General features: G+C 32.3%; 2 protein-coding genes across 2 annotated transcripts in view; one reads left to right on the forward strand and one right to left on the reverse strand.

Moving 5' to 3' along the window:
- The window catches only part of LOC110108694 (mitochondrial-processing peptidase subunit alpha), a 33224-nt gene extending 26362 nt beyond the window's left edge, over positions 1-6862 (reverse strand). The window contains 6 exon segments of the mRNA XM_028695241.1: positions 2692-2772; positions 2901-3068; positions 3197-3367; positions 3455-3751; positions 4095-4355; positions 6692-6862. Of these exon segments, the coding sequence (XP_028551074.1) occupies positions 2692-2772; positions 2901-3068; positions 3197-3367; positions 3455-3751; positions 4095-4355; positions 6692-6727 (1014 nt within the window). The 5' untranslated portion in view covers positions 6728-6862.
- A 4882-nt stretch (positions 6863-11744) lies between these two features.
- On the forward strand, positions 11745-21676 carry LOC114579663 (transcription repressor OFP13-like). Its single transcript, XM_028695007.1, has 4 exons — positions 11745-12348; positions 12413-12469; positions 21514-21520; positions 21574-21676. Exons 1-4 carry the CDS (start codon positions 11745-11747, stop codon positions 21674-21676), a joined length of 771 nt encoding a protein of 256 aa, XP_028550840.1.
- Positions 21677-21917: the final 241 nt, after the last annotated feature.

The raw sequence follows: 21917 nt of genomic DNA on the forward strand, positions 1-21917 counted from the left end.
TTAGAGAAGTAACAAATAGAACTATTAGCAAATAAAACGATTAATCAAAACGTAAGAGCGGTCACTTTCGTTTAGGCAAAGTTGCACATCAAGAGATATGAATCATCAAAATAATGTAGGAAAATAACATCATGCAAAGTGGTAGCTTTCAACAAAAATCCCTAATCTAACAATAAGATTAGAAAATAATGAAGTGCACACAATTCCCTATGTTTATTAAGCTTGGTAGAATTAGGCAAATGCGACCTTCGTGACTAAAATCAATATCACAAAGAGAGGGTTAGACTTAAGAAATACAAGAAGAGGGAGATTAGAAAACCTTCATCAAGGATCGGTTGCAACCCTCCACTCAACGATCTCAAGTTGCTCTTCAATAACCTCAACCAAGGTGTTCAAGATGCGCTCTACGTATTCTTCTACGGTGTGATCGAAGCGGGGATTGACATCGAAGAAGGTCGAGTGCAAGATGCAAACAAGTCCGTGTTCGTCGTAAGAGAGACCGTAATCAAGATCCGGATCGGCAATGCATGTCTTTTGAGGTTGAGGTGTTGATGACAATCGTTGCGATTTCCCTTGAAGACTCCTCTTGAGATGGAGGAGCTAATCTAAAGAAATCAAGAGGGAAAAGGAGAATAGGTGGCCGGCCAAGGATGAGGGCGAGGGTGGGAAATTTGGTTCAGATTTTGGGGAGAGAAGATGAATGGAAATTTAATTCAACACTCCCTAATTATCTTCCTAACTGAAAATAATTAAAGGAGGAGAAAACAGCAAGAGGGGAGGGGGCGGAGGCAAGAGGGATTGGGTGGGGTGGATTTACTTCCAAGTGGAGGAGTTCCTTTATTGGAAGTAAATTAAATAGGTGGGGCTAGGGGAGGGTTCGGCCAAAAGGGAGAGGGAAGAGTTTGAATTGTTTCCAAAGTAGGGATTAGGTTTTAGGAAACAATTCCTAGATTTCCCCTATAGAGGTCGACGACATTAAGGGCTAGGGGGGAGCAATTAATGTGAGAGATTAAGGCTTCTTAATTTGGGTTTAGGAATTAGGAAAGTAATTAATCAAATCCAATTTGAATTTGAAATTCAAATAGATTTGAATTAAGAACTTTCCTAAGATAGATTAATTAAATTAGGAAAGAATTTGAATTTCAAATTTAATTGATTTGAATTTCAAATTGATTCCTAAATTAACTCCAACCAAATTAGGAAATCCAAGGAAGGCGTGAGAGGTGATGGGGCCGGCGGCTAAGGAGGCTAGGGCCGGCGGTTTTGGGAGGAAACCGTGGGTGGGGATGTGCGAGAAGAGGTCGGGTGAGAAAGGGGGAAAAGGGTTTGGGTTTAATCAATGGAGAGGAACTTAAGTGGCGGTGGTGGAGGGGTGTTAAGTGGCCGGCGACAAGGTTTGGGAGAACCTTGGCTGGCGGCTAGGAGATGTAAGAAGGGGTCAATGAGAAACAAACAAAAGATAAGGAACCACGAACCCGGCCGTCTCCAAGGTTGGTGGGTGATCCGATCTCCCTCTCCTATAGATTTCTCTCTCAACGCTCATACGATCTCATAAAGAAATCAAAAGGGAAGAAAGCTTATCATTCATTTATTCATTAATTTCAAAAGAAGAACAATGGGGCTATAAATAGCCTCTTACAAAGACTCAAAACATAAAAGGATGACAATGCTCCTAGGGCATACATACGACCTCTCTTAATAAAAGGGTACAACAGGAAACTAAAAGAAACAAATACAATATAACATCATAATAAGAAAATACATAAAACAAATAAAAAATACAATGACTCAATCATAGCCGCAGATCGACGGCCACGTCTCTGATAAACCTTCCACGATCTGATGTCCCCATCAAAATGAATATATAATAGAAAGCTAGTTGCACTAAACGCTAAATCTACAACGTCTAGATAATGTTGTGAGATATATAATGCCTACAAGATGAGGAGGAAAAAAAGTTTAAGTATACCTGAAACACAATACAACAAAAATCAATTAACTATATGAAATGGTGGACTCTTTATACCAAAAACCAGTCAACAGGATAAGTCCAGTTCCACAACATTTAATCTACAAGCTATTGTTGACCTCATTATTCGAGGTCAATTTTCCCGAAATCGACTCTAGTATCTAGGTCTTCGAAGCCTAGTGTAGACGTCGCCCATAGGATTTCCCTTAGGTGGTCGCCCACAGACATAGCACGGACTCGAGCTTTTAAATCGACCTAAATCGATTCGCCTCGACTCAATCAAATTCAAATCATTGTATTTGAGATAAAATTAGTATTTTTAAATTATTTCTAATTTAAATAAAGCATTATGGACACTATAATGGAACAACTAAGAAAGGAAATAGGAAAAAGATTCATCTTGAAATGACAAAAGAAAGAAACTAAGATAATCTCATATAGAAAACAGAAGGATAAAAAAAATGCTCCATATTGGAGCTCAGATTTTGGGTACTTTGCACGGCACTATACAACAAGCTTCTACTCTAACAAACCACTGGATGCAATGAATCCATGCTAGGATCATTCAGCAATAATGCTTTTTGCTATTCTAAGTTTGCATTTCTCAGCATTAGAGCTTAGGTGCAGGGTGGTGATATGGCTTGGTGAACATCTAGATAAATCAAAAAATGAACTGAAGATTTTTTCAGGGAAAGAACAATAAAACTCAATTGCTTTGATACCTGCAGAACAGTTAGTGCCGTTGCATTTTTGTCATCACGCCAGCCACCGGGAACTTCAAATGCCAATGCGACATGAGTTCGCTACCAAAGAAAGATAAATAAGACTCCAAAGAAAGATAGGTAAGAATCCACTACCAAAAGAATGGTAGGTATGACAAGGTTTCACAAAGAAGAAAAACTTAAACCAGGCATCCATAATTCCATAGTACCTCAGAATCAATTTTAAATCTAGCCTCTCCACCATTATAAGCAGAATTCGGCACAGAAACAGGACGGCCACCCATTAAGTCATATAACAGAGGTTCAGCAATGCCTAATAAATGTTCGTGGTCCACCCCAAATGCTGCCAAAACAATGCGATCTGCTGTGTAATTTTCCTGAAAAATTAATATTTGAACAATAGCATTTAACATTAATAGATTTTCATAAACATGTACCATAGCCATTGCCAAAAACTATTTTACCAATTGCAATTTCAGGAAGTGAAAATCAAATATGATCTTACAAAATAAAATTCTCCTATAACAGATCCATCAAGTCTTTGTAATGCAGTCTCAGATGCCATCATTGGATTCCCCAATGCACCAGAGTAGCCAGCAACATGAAGTGATTCCAGAAGAAACTGTTGTGGATCCTTAGCCACAATTTCGTCGATTTCTCTTTTCACATTCATCACCTGCATTACTTAATTTCTCAATAGCAACTGTAAATGATGAAAACCCAAAGTACTAACAGTTTTAGCAGATTATACTAGCTTCCTAACCTGTTCTTCCACCTCAAAGTCAAGAAAAAGGGGGTTCCTGATGGAATCAACAAGCAACTCAACTGCCTCGGGGATGTAAGCCTTCAATGTGTCATAAATATATGCCATTTGTTCACGTGAACCAGTAGCACCTGCATTACCCCCAGTTCCTTCAATGTCACGCACAACGTGCATGCGAGTTCGATTTTTTGTGCTTTTGAAAGCCAACCTTTCTAAAAGGTGGGTTGCACCAGCAGAGTCCCCCTTCTCGTACACAGAACCGCAGTCGACATATATCCCTATAGAAGCAGCAGGTCCCTGTCACAAAGAAATACACCATTATTACACTAAAATAATAAGATACTGGTTTTTGCAAAACAAGAATTCCAAGGGAAAGACATCAACGCACATCAAAAAAATAAACTTGAAATGTGCCTTGCAAGCACTGAATTCCAACTGCGTTGATTTATGTTATGACAGACAAGGACTAATATTATCCAAATAATTCAGATTAATGGCAAAAGCTATAGGAATGGAAATCCAAAACAGGAAAGTAGGATAAAAAAGCTTCCCTAAAAATTGTGTGTGAACAATCAAGTTAGTACAATCATTCCCCAAAGCAAAAATGTATGAAATTGTAAAATGTTAAGATATTTCTTACCGGAGAATCCTCCGAAGCAATCTTTAAACCATTTGGAAGTGTTGTGATCATGGTTGGATGGGGTTCAACAAAGTCAGGAAGACAGGGAGAGAGTTTGATCCCAGGAATAGGATGGAAAAGGGAAGGAAATCGCTTTTCATAGTTCCCCATAGTTCTGGAAAGTGACTCATTTGAAAAGAATTGAGATGCAGTTTCAGGGCAATGGACTGCCTTAGGTTGCACAGCACCGACTGAAGCTCGATTAAATCCATTTTGGAGAAGCTAGCAGCAAAAAAAATAAATAAATAAACATGAGAAAAATGAATAAAGAATGTCCAGTTCTTCAACATTGTGAACTCAAATTATTACAATACTTGACATGTGAAGATGTAAAATATTCTAGTCATGTAAGTATGAAGGAGACAATAAAAAGATAAATGAATAAAGAATATGCAGGCCTTCAACATTGTGAACTCAAATTATTACAATACTTGACATCTGAAAATCCAAGTATGAAGGAGAGATTAAAAAATTTTGCAAAAAAAAATAATCCCAATAAAGCATTGATAGGAAGAGAATATCTACTTCTGAATGCAGCATTGATACAAATATGTCAATTCTGATTGATGCAAAACACAATAACAGATGGATTTACTAGTCGCCATTTCCTCAAGAAGACGTTTCTGCAAATTTCAGTAGTACAAAACTCAACTATTACCTGACAGATGAATATTTTCTTCAAGAAAATATAATTCAGAGTTGAGAGAGAAAGGAAGGGACTAAGGGAGGACATCCCTACTCTGATTTTCTAATGCGCAAAAGGGCCTGCAATGAGCAGTATTTAACGCACCAATGCACAAAATTAACTTAGGCATCTATGATGCACCGACACTTCTCCTCAAAGAGGCATGCAGTATCCGACACCGCATCCGACACGACACTCGTCCGACACTCCTCCGACACGTGTCGAACACGCTGAAAACGTGTACGATTAAAAAAATAAAATATAAATTGAACATGCATATCTTAAATATTTTATGAATTTTTTTAAATATAATTTCTTGTATTTGGCGGGATTTAAACTTAATTTCTTATTTCCTATCCACAACACCAAATCAATATCCGCACTTAATACCCAATCATCGAATATTCTCATTTTCATTTCTTTTTGACAGTGCCGGTATTTTCATCTCCTCTTTCGGTGACTGATAGACGGCATCGACGTCTGACTCTCGACATCCTAATACTAATCATTTTAAGCACAACTTCTAGTTAAATAACTTATTATTTTCAAATTATTTTTAAAATTATATTTATTTAATTTTTATACACTGTTTTTTAAATATAAATACTATAATACCGTGTCCAACCCGTGTCCGTGTCCTATATTTTCAATAACTGACGTGTCCCGTGTCGGTGTCGTGTCATATCCGCGTCGCCGTATCCGTATCTGTGCATCATAGGGCTTCATATGAGATGGCTTTTTAATTACTTTCTAAAATAGCTTTTTAGTACAAAAATTCTTTAAACTATAAGATTTTGTACTAGAAAGTTGCTTCAAAAAGCTGTAAGAAAGCGGTCCCAAACGAAGCCTTATTCCTCTAATTTTAGAAATCATGCAATCTGATTATGCCTAACCTGATGAAAGTCTAGTATGCCAAGAATTAAAGAACAGTTTCTTGACAGAGCCAGTAATTACATAAAACAAAGAGAAATAAAATTGGACCATATAGGCTTCTGAACTAATTGTACATCAAAAAGGCATTACACTAATGCACCATAAAATGTAAGGCTTTAAGGAATTGCTTAGCTAAAAGTACAATTTAGTCAATCCTGAAAATCCAAATTCAGTAATTCTTGAGAGAGGATTAAAACTTGAAAATTGATTAGGATAACAATTTTAAAATCTTGCTAAATTTGAATAAATTGTTTGGCTATTTGTTTTAGAATTTAAATTTTGTGATGGGAGAAATCTTTAAATCCTCTAAACCCTCTGAATGATCGGATTGAGAAAAAAAATCCTAGATTTAACCATAACAGCTTATCTGTAATTTATCAAAACAATAGAATAAAGTTCCCAAAATTCTATTTGGCAGAACTTCAGCTAAATACTAACTAATTCCTTGCCTAAAATAGGATACCAAATAGCTAATAGCCCCTAAACCTGGATTTAATAATTGTTGCAATAGCACGTACAAAAAGTTCAACCACAACCTAAAGAATCCAAAACCTGCTCAGTAGCTCAAACTTCAAACTTCATAATATTTGTTCATTGCCAAACCTTTTCTTTTCTTCCATGAAAAATTTGCAAAAGCTTCCTAGCATTTATGAGCACCTATTACAGCATTATGCAACGCTGCCAAAAAAAATATTCTTTTTTTTTTTAATAATCTAAGAGGTGCAAAGCAGATTCAATATGTCGATTAATATTCCTTCATGAAATTAGCATACAACTCGCAAGGTACATCTAATATCTGAGGAACCAGTTGACGAAGAATGAATAGAAAATAGCAAGTAATAAACAAACTCAATAAGAACAAGAAGAAGAGAGCTCACAAGTGGCAGGCGGCACAGTAAATATCTCAAGCCATGGAGAGTTTAGGAGCAAAAACACCAACCTTGCTTAAGAATAACCGATTCCAGGGCCTAACCATTCTGTAATCTTCTAAGTCCCAAGAGCTAGAGCAGCTCCTGCCGCTTAACCAAGAGAGGGTTTGAAAGCGAGGGAGGAGCGCGAGGGTTTGTTCGGACAAAGGAAGGATTTTCAGTCTTTGGGCCCTTATTCCACATCAAATTTAGGCAATGGTATTTATAATTAGAGAGATTTACATATATATACCACTATGTTATTATTATTTTACATATCTAACAACTTAAATAATAATATTACAATTATATAAATAAAATCTTAAGTTTACCTAAATCTATCACTCCGTCTCCCAGATAGCTCACGACGTCAACGACACCACTATCATCTTCGACCTTGCCTCCATCATTCATACCTTCAAATTTTGCTACAAAACAACAAAGACTTTTAATATAATCACATAAACAAGAAGGAATATGTGAAAGAGCAAATTTTTATTTTTAGAAACGTTTCTTCTTCCACACACTTAAAATCATTAACATAATGGTAGAGGAGATTAATTCCACTCCTTCATGCACTCAAGCATTGGATCGATCATCTTCCCCTTGCAAATTGCGTCAAAAAACTTATCAAAATCTTCTCCCGATGAAACAGTCTTCTCACCACTTAGAAAATCAGCACCAATGTTCTTCACAAACCTGTAAAGAGGATAAGACCTACAATCCTTGATCCTATTCTCAATCGCCAACGAGCCATTCAAAAGTACATTTTTTGTTGCTTTCACCTCCTTTGGCGAGGATGTTGGTATCAAATAGGACGATGGAGGCGAGGCCGGAGCTGACGGTGGTGCCGTTGACATCGTGAGCTGTGCGAGAGACAGAGTGGTAGATTTGAGGTAAATTTAGAATTTTGGTGGTATAGCTGGAATATTAATATTTGAGATATTAGATATGTAAAATAACAAAAATATAGTGGTATGTATGTAAATCTCCCTTATAATTATTGTCTAGAAAGTGAAATCCGAACTCGTTGCTTCAATACTCACTATTAATAACAACAAAGCATGTCATCCTCAACAAAGTTGATACACATCATCATAATCAATACAAATATCTGACATCGGTTATGTCAACACTCAATATCGACACCAATATTAATGTTAGGAATGGCAATATTTGACTCAACCTGAAATTCCGGGTTCGGCTTAACCCGTTTGGAAAACGAGTCAAGTTTGAGTTTTAAAATTTGAACGAATTGTAAATTCGGGTCAGGTTTAGGTCAACCCGAAAGCAACATGTACTTGCCCTCCGAATGCGCTTGCTCATTTGTTGACCCTGCTTAAATGCCCACGCTCGTTCACCCTCTCCATTTAATTGGATTAGTGGGTTGGGTTCGAGTCTAGATTTGTGACTTGTTTTGCTAATATGGTCGAGTTTGGGTCGGCTTTTGGTAAGGTCAACTGAAGGTGGTTAGTTTCGGGTTAGACCCAAACCAGTCCTGAAATCCTATTTTGACACCCTTAATTAATGTCAAGAAACACCAATGTTGACGATGTAGATAACAATAGTGTTTGGCGTAAACACCAGCACCAAAAGCTCACCATTGCTAATAATTCATATGTATGATGTAGACACAAAAGCCGATATGCCTAATGTCGATATTATTAGTGCAAGTCGACAACGAAATCAACATACTCCATCACTAAAAATGGTAATGCCCGCCATCATAACTAACATTCTTATCCATAATCAATATTAATAATGACCCACCGCAATCACCAACGAGGTTGGCACATGCTACCAACAACAACCTTAACTCCGATCATAGCCATTGGTGGAGGGAGGGGGGGCACGTGCCCCCCCTAAAAAAAATTGTAATTTTTTTTTAATCTCAAGGCAAAATTAAGTAGGAAACTTCAAAAATTAAATCGGAGACCATTTGAACTCCGATTTCAGTTCTATGCTACCATTTTTTTTATTGTAAGTTGTTTATTATTTTATATTTAATATTTTACATTCTTAAATAATAATTTGAAAAATAAAATAAAATTGCCTATGTAGGTCCCAAACCAAGATGTAAAAGGTTGAAGAAAAATTTTTTAAAAAAAAATTAGCCCCATAAATATATATTTTCGCTCCGCCACTAATCATCGCCAACAACTTCGACGCCACCATCAAGATCAACTTTGACACATGTCGTCGACACCAACGCTAATGTTGAACTTCTTAGTTTACGATGATCTCAATGCATAAGAACAAAAATTCGTTATCTAAGCTTTAATTTCTGAAGGATGAGGGCAAATAAATAAGAGAGAATAGGACTAATCTACCAGTAAAAAAATGGCACAGATTCAGCTGAGATAAAATTTTGTTATTAATAAAATATAAGTACTAGTTTTGTCTTAGGCTAACAAACAGAGGGATGTGAGAACAAAAATTTATAATAAACAAATATTAGTCTGAAAGTCATCATCGGGCATTGTGCTCTAAAGATGCTATTGTTATCACATTAAGAAACCAAATGGGTTGATTAGCTCATTAAGAAAATACTAATTATTTTTTTTGTCAGGAGTGATATTTTATGATTAGATTTGTGATTGTAGATTAAAGTTGTTTTAGTTAATTGATTTGACTTAATCCTAATTTTATTTTGTGAAACCTAATCTAATTTTGCTTCTTTAGTTCGGCTTGGACAAGAGATTAGTGATGATCTAGATGAAGTGAGGCGCCTCATGATTTTAGGGACTCTATGTTTTTCTCCTTCAAGATGACTCCATCAAATGTTGATCATCCTTCCATCTCTTTACAAATCTCCTCATTCATTTTCTCTAAGTCGATAATAGCAAATAAGCAGTCAAGCTTGACATCTTAAGAGTCATTAGTTAGGAAATGAGCTGTTGCATGGTCGTCGACGTATTGGATCCTTAAGCAATGTTTAAGATATGGAGAGGCGATGTGCACATTAAGGATCATCTCTCCCTAATGACATATAGGATATATATAAAGCTACTATTCAACTAGCTTATCTTCAGTGGTCGGATTTGGCGACATGATATCATAAGCATAATTTTAAATCTCGTGTTGACTTGATTAAGTTCAAATAACTTTTTATGGAGGAGTCTAGCTTAAAAAGGATTCATGTATGGGGTTGAGTAGGCCGAGAAGGGATAGCTTGTGTAAGTCTCCTGAGAAGCCAAGTTGGGAAAATCACCTAATATAATGATTTATCAAGAAAAAAATTCATGAAGTCAAAAAGACTGACTAAGTGAATTCATTCAGGATGAGGTCAACTGAATAGCTTAGTAATTTAAGAAATACGTTAAAAGGAGGTCGAGTTATCAAAGAGGTCAAGCTCTTGAAAGAATTGGCTTGACATAATCACCTACTAAGTCAATTTGAAGAACTTGATGATTGGAGAGAGAGTTGTTGAAGAGGTTAAACTATACATAATGACTACCTAAAAAAGTAGCAAGTTTCCCAAACTCGCTATGCTATCAGGGAGAGATCATTAAGTAGACATTGTGGTCTATCAAGCAACACAAGCTCGCTCAACCAATAGTAGTTTAGTCAAATTTAGTTAAATCAAACTCCAATTTAACCATTCATAAGTTTCATGAAACTCGTGCTTCAAGTCAAAAAATCTACTTGATCTAAAAGTTATTTTTTATGCTCCAACATCATTATTGTTGGCTCATATAATTGAGGCCTTTAATTAAAGCTCAAATCTATAAGGAGGATACTTCCTGGGAGTTATGGGAATTATCTTGCACCAATATTATAATGATTCCAATTCATAGAGCTTAACATGGCTGAATGCTTCATCTAATAATAATATTCCTTCACATAGGATAGGAAGAGAGGAGAGAGGGACATGACTTATAAAATACTTCACTTCCATGTTCCAACCACCAACATAACCACTAGAAAACAAAACAAACAAATTCATAAACAAATGAAATAAATCATAGAAAGAATGGCCTCTCTTATCTATTTTGCAACACTATTCAATGTTCCATTCAATATAATTGCAAGCATCCAATGATCTAATTGAATGTTCTAATGGGTCACCCCATTCATGCACACCCTCTCTCTCTCTCTCTCTCTCTCTCTCTCTCTCTCTCTCTCTCTCTCTCTCTCATGCACAAACATACCACTTCAACTTCTCAAGATAATATATATATATATATATAATATTTTCAAAATTGTATTTATTGTTGTATTTAAAGATAATTAATATAAATTTAAAATTATTTTAAGAATGTTAACTTCTTCTTTTTTATTAACTATTCCATTTTTATATTTAATAAAAAATATATAAACATATAGAATCATCATTTTGACTTCACATAATGGTAGAATAAAAAAAAGAGATGAAACTTCTCCTCTCCTCTCTCTCTCTTTTATATCTTTATATAATATTTATTATTATTAATATAATATAATAAATTTTATGTATAATTATGTGTGATATAAAATTTTTACCTATAGATCTAATTATTATTATGTAATTATAAAATTGTACTCTCCATTCAGATATATATTCTTATCCTCTCTTATTTGAAATATTGATTTATTCATATATGCGTATAAAAAATATTTAAATATATATAATATATATATATTATATATATATATATATATATATCATGTCAAAAATATTTAATATAATTTATATTATAATTATTAATTTGCTTTGAAATTAGTATACATTGCACTAATCTTAAAGCAAATTTAATAATTTTTATGTCCATCATATTACAATTTAAATTAAGTTATTATAATATTATTTAAAATTTTTTATTTGTATATAAATAATGCTATAATATCTATAAGTTATGTTTTAAGATCTAGATGTGAAAAGTGTAAGGCAACATTAGATGATCAATAATAAAGTATAAAATTTGTGAAATAATTATAATATGAATTTTTTAATATATTTAATTAAATTAAAATAAAAGAATAATAAATTTTAATCGTTAAAATCCATCTTATAAAATATTCAACAGTAGCCTACATTTCAAATAAATTTTTGCTCGGGATATCCGAGCCTGCTTTGTTTCCAACCTAATCCCACACGCTATATTAATGGCCTCACAGAGAGCCAAAAGGCCATCAAACATGGGCAGGAAGCTTTGCCTCTCCTCTCTCTTCTTCTTCAGAATCAGAGACGCTCCAAAAACCCTTTCAACTTTCTCTTCTTCTCGAGGCCGGCCTTGCTGCATCCTCCCCAAAACCCAGTCTTTTCGCGCTAGCGCCGCCGCCGATGACATCTTCAAGACAGTGAACTCCATCTACTTCGACTCGCAGGACTCATTCCTCACAGTCTCCGAAGACGAAATGCAGAGCTTCACGGCCACTTCCGTTTCCGGCGACTTCTCGGGCGACTACTATACCTCCGTCGTACGAAAGCTGACATCCGATCGGCTTTTCTTCGAGCCGGGGGAAGCCAGTGCGTCGATCATGGTGAAAGCCAAAGCATCCGGCGGGGTTCTGTTCAAACAGAGCATTGCCATGACGGTGGATTCAGAGGATCCTGGCAGGGATTTTAGGGTTTCGATGGAGGAGATGGTGGCGGCTAATGGGGTCAAAGATTGGGAGAAACTTGTTGAACTTGTTGTTTGGTTTTTGAGGGCCAATGGGAAGGAGAATCACGGCTTCATATTTGGGGCTTTTCTGGAATTGCTTGTTGGTCTTTCGGCTTCTTCTTCTTCTTCCTCTTCTTCTTCCACTTCTTCTTCCTCCTTCGTTTCCAGGTCTCTGGAGATTGAGGAATTGCAGGAGGAAAGCGAGTTCTGCTGAATCATCTGAAGGTTACTTTGGCTTAGAGGGGAAATTTTCTTCTGTTTGTAAATTTTTTTTTTTGAAATGCAAAATTTCTGCAGAACAAAATAGGCAGATCAGTATTAATGATTCAATATGATGAATCACTATTCACTATAATTAGTGGCAATTTTTTGAATTAAAATATTTAATTTTAAATTATTAAATTTATTTTGAGATAAAAATAATAATAATTTATATTATATTTATTTTAAAATAAAGATTTACTTTAAATTTGATGAGAGTATTTTGGGCAACTTTTTTATTAATTAGCTAGAATAAATTTTCTTATTTTAAAATTATTTATTAATAAAAAAATTTAATGGAAAAATAATTATAATTTAAACAATTAAAGAAGCTCGAGCGCTTAGAAATAGTTATATGGAGCAATTACATATATACCATCTAATTTTTATTAATTTACAAAACTAATGCTAAGAATTTTCATTTATAATAACATAATTTTTATATCCAATAATACAATAAAATCTCAATCTTAATATTTCACATTAAATAACTTTTGAATGATTTGATTGCAATAGGCACAATAATAATGAGTTCTCTAGTTCATTTTAAATACAACTGGCTAGTTTTATAACTATAAAAATTTTTCATGACATGCATGTGAATCTCCTACATTATATGCATCATATCACAGTAAAAAAAACATTTCTTCCAAAACACTATATCAATAAGAGAGCTCTATTTTAGGAGAGATTATTACGTGTGATCACTGGACTGTCTGGAGGCTAGTCAGGATGCACCACATCACCTGATACATAGCTGTGCACAATAACGACGCACAACATATTGGTGATGTAGCGCGTCCTGATTGACCTCCAGACGGCATTAAGTAACCGCACGTAATAATTTCACCCATTTTAGGATGTAGTTATCTCAAATTTTAAAATTTATCAAGTTAGTATTTATTATATCAAATTGATAATTCACATAAATCTATTATAGAACGAATATATGCATGATCGAATGATTGTGTGCTTTCGCTCCTTGTACTCAACTCGAACACACACGCATGTTAATTTTCGGAGATATTGGTATTACACTCATCTCTTCCAATAAAAGTTTAATATATCAAGTTATAATGAGAGAAAAATCTTTCATTTTTAAAACTTTTTTTTTGGAACATTTAGGTCATTTAAGGCAAATTCACACACATAACGCAATAACAAAATTACATGATCTTATTTTTTTCAAGTTATTCTTTCAATTGAAGGACTAAAATTTTTTAATTTTTTATTTTGAGTTAATTAGCTAAATTAGCCTTAATTTTTATAATATGATCATTTTAGATCAATTCATTCGCTCCTTAATTTCCATTTTATATAGCTTTTTAATTATGCCACATGATATTGTTTTCTTATATAATGTAAGTAATGAATTAATGAGAAAAATATAAAATGCATAATTTTGTATTATATTTAATATTTATTGCATCACAGTTTTCACCCTATAATTTTTTTTAGCAGTGGATAAGGCTGTGTGGCATTTATATTTAAATTATTTTAAATTAACGGTCAATTAATTAGATGGATTACATGGCCATGAACCTAACGGCTATTTTTTTGAGTCCGACGTTTACTTATCAATTTTGGTTATTGTTAAGCTCCCTTAATTTCAAACTAATCGTATATTAGGGATTCATAACGATCATTAAAAATAAGAAACAAATTTTTATTGAGTAAAAAATTTAAATAAAAAAAGCCGTTCAATTCATTTAAGATTTAATTATCTTTTCTATTCGAAAATGATACCTTCAAATTTTAATTGATTTGAATTAATTTAATTCATTTTATGGCAAATGCATATATAATTCATCAAAATTATATATTAGAAGCCCAATTTTTTTATAATTTATCAAAATTAAATTGAATGATGAAAAATTTATGCAAATTTAAAAACATAATTTGGATCAAACTCAAATTAGATCAATCCATTATTAAATAAGGTTTGCTTATTGGATAAATTAATAATTTTTTTCAGGCCAACTTCTTTTTAATATAACACGCGACATGTCTATTATTGAAAATATAGAATAATAAAACACATTGGTTGCAATATTATAATTTTTTATATATTTAAATTAAAAATAAAAATATATAAATTAAACGAAATAAATAGAATAGCCTTACAGAGTTTTAATGGTGTTCATTATTTTTTTATTGCATGTTCAGTTATGACATGTGTCAAATATATGTAGGTTGCGTGTTCAGGTCAAATATTTATTGGACGTTACAGTTCCTCTTAATATAAAATATCAGTGCATCATAGATGTAGCTAATATATTTTGATATATTTATTTTCTCTCTTCTTATATATAATATTTTATTTTTCTTTTAATGTGCTCATGTAGATATTTTATACATTTAAATAATAAATAGGGAGGAATTTGCCTAATTGGAATATTTGTGTTGGGAAGTGTCAAAGACTCAATAATGCCACATTCTTATAATCTAAGCTATAGCATGTGCTATTGGTTTACTACTTTGATAACAAACTCTAATTAATTAAAATTATTTTATTGTTTATGTTGTACTTAACTACTTATGATAAGAGTAGGTAGTAATGCATGCACACTTGAGGAAATTATTCTAATAATAAAAAAAATTTAAATATGATAATATGATTCTTAAGAAAATAAAAATAAAGTAGGACTTGATACAGATGACAGTGATAAAAGGGTAGGTAAATTCCGTTGGGCTCGAGCTGTCTCTAATTTGGAAATTATGAATTGAGAATAATGTATGCATCTATATCCGTGTTTGTTTGTCGATACAAAAAGTAGAAAAAGAATTGGTTTAGAATGAGCTTGAATGCTACTGGATTTGCATTGAGATTAGTGCAATTCATTATATCATATGTATGTACTAATATCAGTGTAAATTCATGAGCATTAAAGCTCAACCTCAAGTTTTTTAATAATTTTATTATCAAAATGTTGATTTTTAATAATTTTTTTGTAAATAAATTAGCTTTTAAATGGACATTTCAAGTAGTGATTTGTTAGGGGCAGCATAATCTTTATGTATTTATTTTTTAAAGCTCCTTTTCCGACCACAGTTTTAAATGCCCATTCAGATTTGATTTGGGACGACTTTTTTACTACTTCCTAAAGCAGTTTTTTTATAAAAAAATTAATTTTTTTACTAAAAAAACTGCTTTAAGAAGCATTCAAAAAGTCGTCCGAACGCCTTAGTAATTCTGGTCGGTGAATGCACCAATTAATTGAAAAAGAGAGAAAAAAAAAGAGGGATTAGCCATTTCTATTGAGAACATGGGCATGTAAGATGCCTGGAAAATAGAATAAGAGTGGCTGTCTTTTCTGGCATTATGACTGGTTTATCTTATTAATGAGATTTTTATAAGCAATTTTATTTTGACTTAAGTGATCTAAGCTTAGCAGTTAGCATATAATCATTAGATTCTTCAAACAGGATTTTGTTTGTTTCTGTTCTTGTGAATCTGCTCACATGTAATTAATTCATTAAAAAATTATGTTTGTTGGGAGCTAAAAATTTTGTGAAGGTAGAATGAGAGTTATTTTTATCAGATTCGTATATAGATGGAGAAGTTCGTAAGAGACACTAAAGTTCTTATCTGAAATATTCGAACAGGAGAAAAATATCAGAAAGTTTCGTCGAGTTGAAATAATCAACTATGTAAGATTATAGAAGCTCACACTTCCTCTCAATTGGAGAAAATACGATTACGGAGTACGAATTACTAGCTTGACCTGTGGTGATTGTGATGGATAAAAGTATAGAGACAAATAAGTGTGATGACAAAAATCAAGAGTTAGACGAGATCAGTAAGGTGATGACGATCAAATGATGACAGTAGTGCGATAACGATTCGACGAAAATAGTTTGTGCAATGATCGATCGACATAATTGATCATCTGAAATAACTTTAGAGATCCACAGATCCTTAAACTATCTCCAATTTTAGGTCACAGGCTTAGTTATATTTTTTGGAATAAATTTTGATGACTTAAATAAAAATTCATGAATGCTATATCAAATATTTGATCATAGATCATTCTATAGATAAATAAATGTCTTATTGACATAAAAATTAAATTTATAAATGTAATTTACTGCAAATTAGTTAGTCCATAGGGAGTTGTGGAAGATTCTTGCTTGTTTTGATGCAAAGCTAAGCTTCTCAACTCAACTACCCATAGTGTCGCTTAGCCTTGAAACCTGCTGCTGCTGCTGCAATTATTTTTGTCATTAACTAATATTTTTATTACTATTTGAACCTTATCATATTTCTTTTTATCTATCCAACCTTTTCCCCCCAAAAGTTCCCTACTTTAATATTTATTATTAGAGCCTTATTCTCTCTCTCTATATATAATTTATATTTACAAATGTATTAATTTACAAATACATTTTATAATAGAGTATGAATTTTAAGAATATATTTTTATATATTAATTATCTAATAATTACTATTTTTATGGACTATTATCATCCACAATGATTTGTTAATCCAATAATAAATTAACCATTATAATTATTAATAAATTTTAGACTTATTTATATATCATTACAATTGATTTTATTTATTAATTTTTTTATAAAATTTTAAAATTAATATCAATTTTGTTTATTTGAAAATGAAACAATTAAATTATTATGGACTTAATAATCTTTGCATGCATACAATCAAAATGAGTGAATCCATGAGTAAAATCCAACTATATTAGAATCACTAAATTTTGAGGTCATTAAGACATTTAAGTGTAGAAAGAGCAATCTATGATAAAATGAGTCAATATAGATTGTTTAATAGAATGTTTTTTGAATTTTAGCTAAATTTATTAAAATGTTACTATAAAAAATTAAAATAAAGCTCCATTCTCCATACGAATGAAATTGGACCGTAAATTAGAGAAAAATATGATATTTTAAATATTCTAGAGTTCTATATGATGTTCTACAACAACAGTCATTGCACTCGCAGTTGTTGCTTGACCACATTACCTTCTTGTCTTTGCCTGATCATCGCCGCCTGACTATCATAGTTCATTCGTTATCATTTAATTGTCATTATTTGACTGACATCGCCCAAACGTTATGTCTTGTTTGTAATTTTTTACGACCATCGTTGAAGTTTTATCAATCAACTATAATACTTCAACCCCCACCACTCTGCCAACAAAGTCCAATTGGCATCATCTTACCGTTAACATCACTTTTCATTACCTCTCTAGCGAGTTTTACTATAGTTATTGGAGATCAATTTTGGATACTTTTTTAGGGTTATCTTCATGATTTTTTTTTTCATATTTGAATTTATTTTATTTTTATTTTAATATTAAAATATATTTGATATTCTAAATAAGATATATTTTTATTGCATATTGTATAAGCCACTAATGGCTAATGGTAATGGTGATCAACAACGATGGCTAAAAACAACAAATTATTTAGGAACATTTTTAATTTTTTTAAAAAGTAAAAAATAACTAAAAAGTATTTTGATTAAAATATATAAAATAAAATTTAAAATTTAAAAAAAAAATGTTAAATATATACATCAAATTTTGTTAAATTAAAATAAAAAAATTATCCTAAGAAGCCCTTTGTCTGATGACTCGAGTTGGGGGCTAATCAGGCTTGCATTGTTAGCTTATCAAATTCGGCTCATCAACCATTTATTGACTCGAGCCTAAGCCGACTCATAAATGGGCTTGAATCAGTTACACCCCTATTTTAAGCCATACACATTTAATGTTAGAAAGTTCTTTATAAGTACAATTATTATAAAGAATATGGGCCTTGTGGATGTCATGATTTGGGCTTTTTGGAGAGCAGGTTTCCTTGCTAAAGGGTTTGCTCATTTGGGCTAATATTTTTAGTATGACATAAATACTTGTTTATTATCCTAGAAAAAAACAGTTAAATAAGACTATGAGTTCTTAGTTAATTAAGCAAATTAGATTTGATAGAGGAATGAAAGAATCAATAATAAAATTTTTGTTGGGATACATATCCTCAAATAAATTTTATCATAATAGGTTTGAAATACGCACGATGAACTCTTTATTCACGGCAATAATTTTAAAACAAATTCAATGATTTGTAAGTATATTTAATGTAGTTTATATAAGGATATTATGATAATTTTTCCCTGTTAGATTAGACATATGTATCTTGAACTTAAAGAATTCTTAATTTGGGTCTAAAGTTTAGGTTATTGTCCGATAGAGTCATTTTCTTTAGCTCACAGAGTGTATGTTCATTGATCAAAATCTGTCAATATGAATTTTGAAGATTTATTTTCAATTCAATGTTTTCCTAATAATTGTAATTGTTGGACACTTAGGTTTCGTTTGAGACAACTTCTTTGCTGCTTTTTAAAATAACTTTATAATACAAATAATTCTTGAATTAGAAATTTTTGTACTAAAAATAATTATATAAAGTAGAAAAAAAGTTATCCCAAAAGAAGCCTTAGTTAGATTAATTGTTAAAAGTTAAAATTTTTGTAAAATTAAATAGTGTGGTGGTTGGAAACTATGTTAGACAACTTTATATGCAATTCTCAAATCTTAAATATTTACAAAAGTAATATCATTTTTTTTTTTATTTGTTAAATTCTTACTCAAATATTGACATTTACAAAAGTGTTGGATCTCATTTTTTTGTTTAATAAAATAGTGGATCATGCAATCCATGCTATTTATTTATTACATGAAATTATGACTCTACATATAAATTTTATAAATTATGGGATCCACTATTAATGCTATAAATATAGATTGATATTGTTAGTCTACCATCATTATTCTATGGTGGATGGCCTTTTCAAGTTCAAAAGTTGTTATGTCTCTCAAATACTCATGCTTCCTCGGGCTATTTGGCCATCGAGTTCTCTTCTTGGCATCATGCATATGGCTCTCAGGAATTCACCCAAGACACATCTTAATATATCTTATTCTCCTGAAATTCTCTCAACAACAACGCTCCTTAACCTCAACAATGCTCTTTAATCTAAATAGCCCCTTCATAACTTCCATGAATTTTGGCTAGACTCAGGCCACATCATTGATTTATTAATCTACTAATCATATACTCCCTCTTAGAAGACAATTCACTCATATGAATCACGCTAGAGTAAAGAAAAACATCTCATCACTCTTGAGTGTACCTCTTTGCCTTGGACGCTACATCCCCTCTCCTATCGATTATGTACATGTCTTTGATGTCTTAATGTGAAATTGTGATTCATTTCCCCAATATTTGTTCCTCCATGAGGTGGTCCTTTTGACCTAACTTCTTGCACCACATCATCCAATAGAAAACATTTGAACGCTTTCAGATTTTACACATTCATTGTTGCGTGTTGAGTAGATCTTCATGCAAATAGGCAAGTCCAACTTACATGACTTATCATCTTCATGATTTTGAATGTGCTATACCTTACAGATTTATTTATTTTTTGTTCATTATCTTTCAATCTTTATTGATGTAGAGTTACACAATATCTACTTTTTTCAACTACTATTCTCAATGTCGAGCATGCCCACTCTTGTAGAGCTATTCTATCTTTTTAAGGTGTATTTACATTAGAGTGAGCTTTTGGATCTCTTTAGAAAATTTTATGCTCTTCAGTGTCCTTTATATTGACTCTTGAGATTACCCGCTATACTCCAAGTAAAAAAAGCTTTAACAAATATACTCAAGACACTTCAAAGTGAACATGAAATCATATATTAATCCATATTTCTAATTTATTTGAATCCATTTCAAATGATATGAATGCTGATGAGGTGTCATCTAGAGTCCATATTGCTTGAATAAAATAACATATATTAAAGTCTTTTGACTTCCTTATTTGAAATGACATTCACGAGCTCTTATTTCACTTTGCTCTATGAGAAAAATAGTTTCTCATGCTCACTCATGTCAAGTTCTTTATTCTTGGTTCATTCCATTTTGAAAATTTCATAAAGGGAAGGCTAGAGCCAAGCAATGATGATGCTTAAAAAAAATAGACAAATGTTTCCTTTCACATCTTTTTAATGGTTCTCTAAAAATAGTTTGGGATGAAGTTTATTGTACTTCTCTTTACAATGTACGGAGATCTAATAATGAGCATAGTAAATGTTATATCTAAATGAAGAATATGCAGTGTTACATCTATTATAATCCTCTTTGTTTCACTTCTTCTTGATAATCTTGATCTCATTTTCTTTTTTCTCAGTATAAGATTTTGTGTTCTTAATCTATCTAGATTATAATAACAAATATAATAGCTAGACTAAGATCTTTAGTAAGGCAGAGAATGAGCTCATTAAAGATGTTTTCATACATCCTTTCCATATACTTCATCAACATGGACACAAGTTCAAATCATGCACCAATCTTCAGGGTTATCTCATGAACTCTGTGGTGCAAGCCTATACATTTTAATCTTGTCATTGGTGCAACCCATATCTCTTCTTTCATCTTTCTTTTCATACACCATTGAGTAGAATTCTTGAAGGACTAATTTCTTGAATTAACCCTGAGAGATATCTTCATCCTATATCTTATATGCTCATTTTATAAGCCCAGTTGTACTTGGAAAGATCTAGTATTGTAAATGCGACTATCTCTTAGGGTGTGTAATCATGAATGTTAAAATAGGTTTCTAGATAATCCACATATGAATCCAATTTTTCTACAATTATGGTTCCATTGATGATAGAGGAATCAATTGTTGCCTCTACTTCGAAGGGTTAATATATCTTGGAAAGAATGCTAAATATCCTCATCTTCCAAGTCTTCTTCTATCCTACAAAAATTCTCATAAATTTCTCATTTTCATGACCATAATACCCTTCTATAAGAATGATCTTTCATAACATCTTGGTTGAAATTATGTATTTGATCTACTCGGTCAACACTTACATCATCACAAATATTTCATGTTGAACATGTATTGATTCACCAACTAGTTGAAATTTCCTCCTAAGTTTGTTGGTATCTTGGCTTTCCCTTAACATTTTATAGATTTTTTCTAGGTTCAAGGTGATTCTCCCAGGTTCATATAGTAACTCATTATGAGATATTATTATGTGCAGAGTCCGTCCGGAGGTCAATCCGGATGCACCACATCATCCAATGCACTGTGCATTGGGTGATGTGGCACGTTTGGATTGGCCTCCCGGACATCGCAAGCAATAATTTTTCTTCATCATAAACAACACGCACTAGGGGCTATTATTTTTGAGATCAAATAACACCTAAAATAAAAATAACAAACCTAATAAGCCAGGCTATTCATATAGATGATTCCCTATTTATCTATCATATTTGTTAAAAAAAAAGGCTCGTTTGTCTATTAAAAGATAGAAAATATATTTTCAAAAATTGAAGAATTACTTATTAAATTAACATTTCTAAAAAAAAAATTTATTTGCAAGAA

Source organism: Dendrobium catenatum, unplaced genomic scaffold (genome assembly GCF_001605985.2).
Source record: "Dendrobium catenatum unplaced genomic scaffold, ASM160598v2 fragScaff_scaffold_621, whole genome shotgun sequence".
Classification (NCBI taxonomy): domain Eukaryota; kingdom Viridiplantae; phylum Streptophyta; class Magnoliopsida; order Asparagales; family Orchidaceae; genus Dendrobium; species Dendrobium catenatum.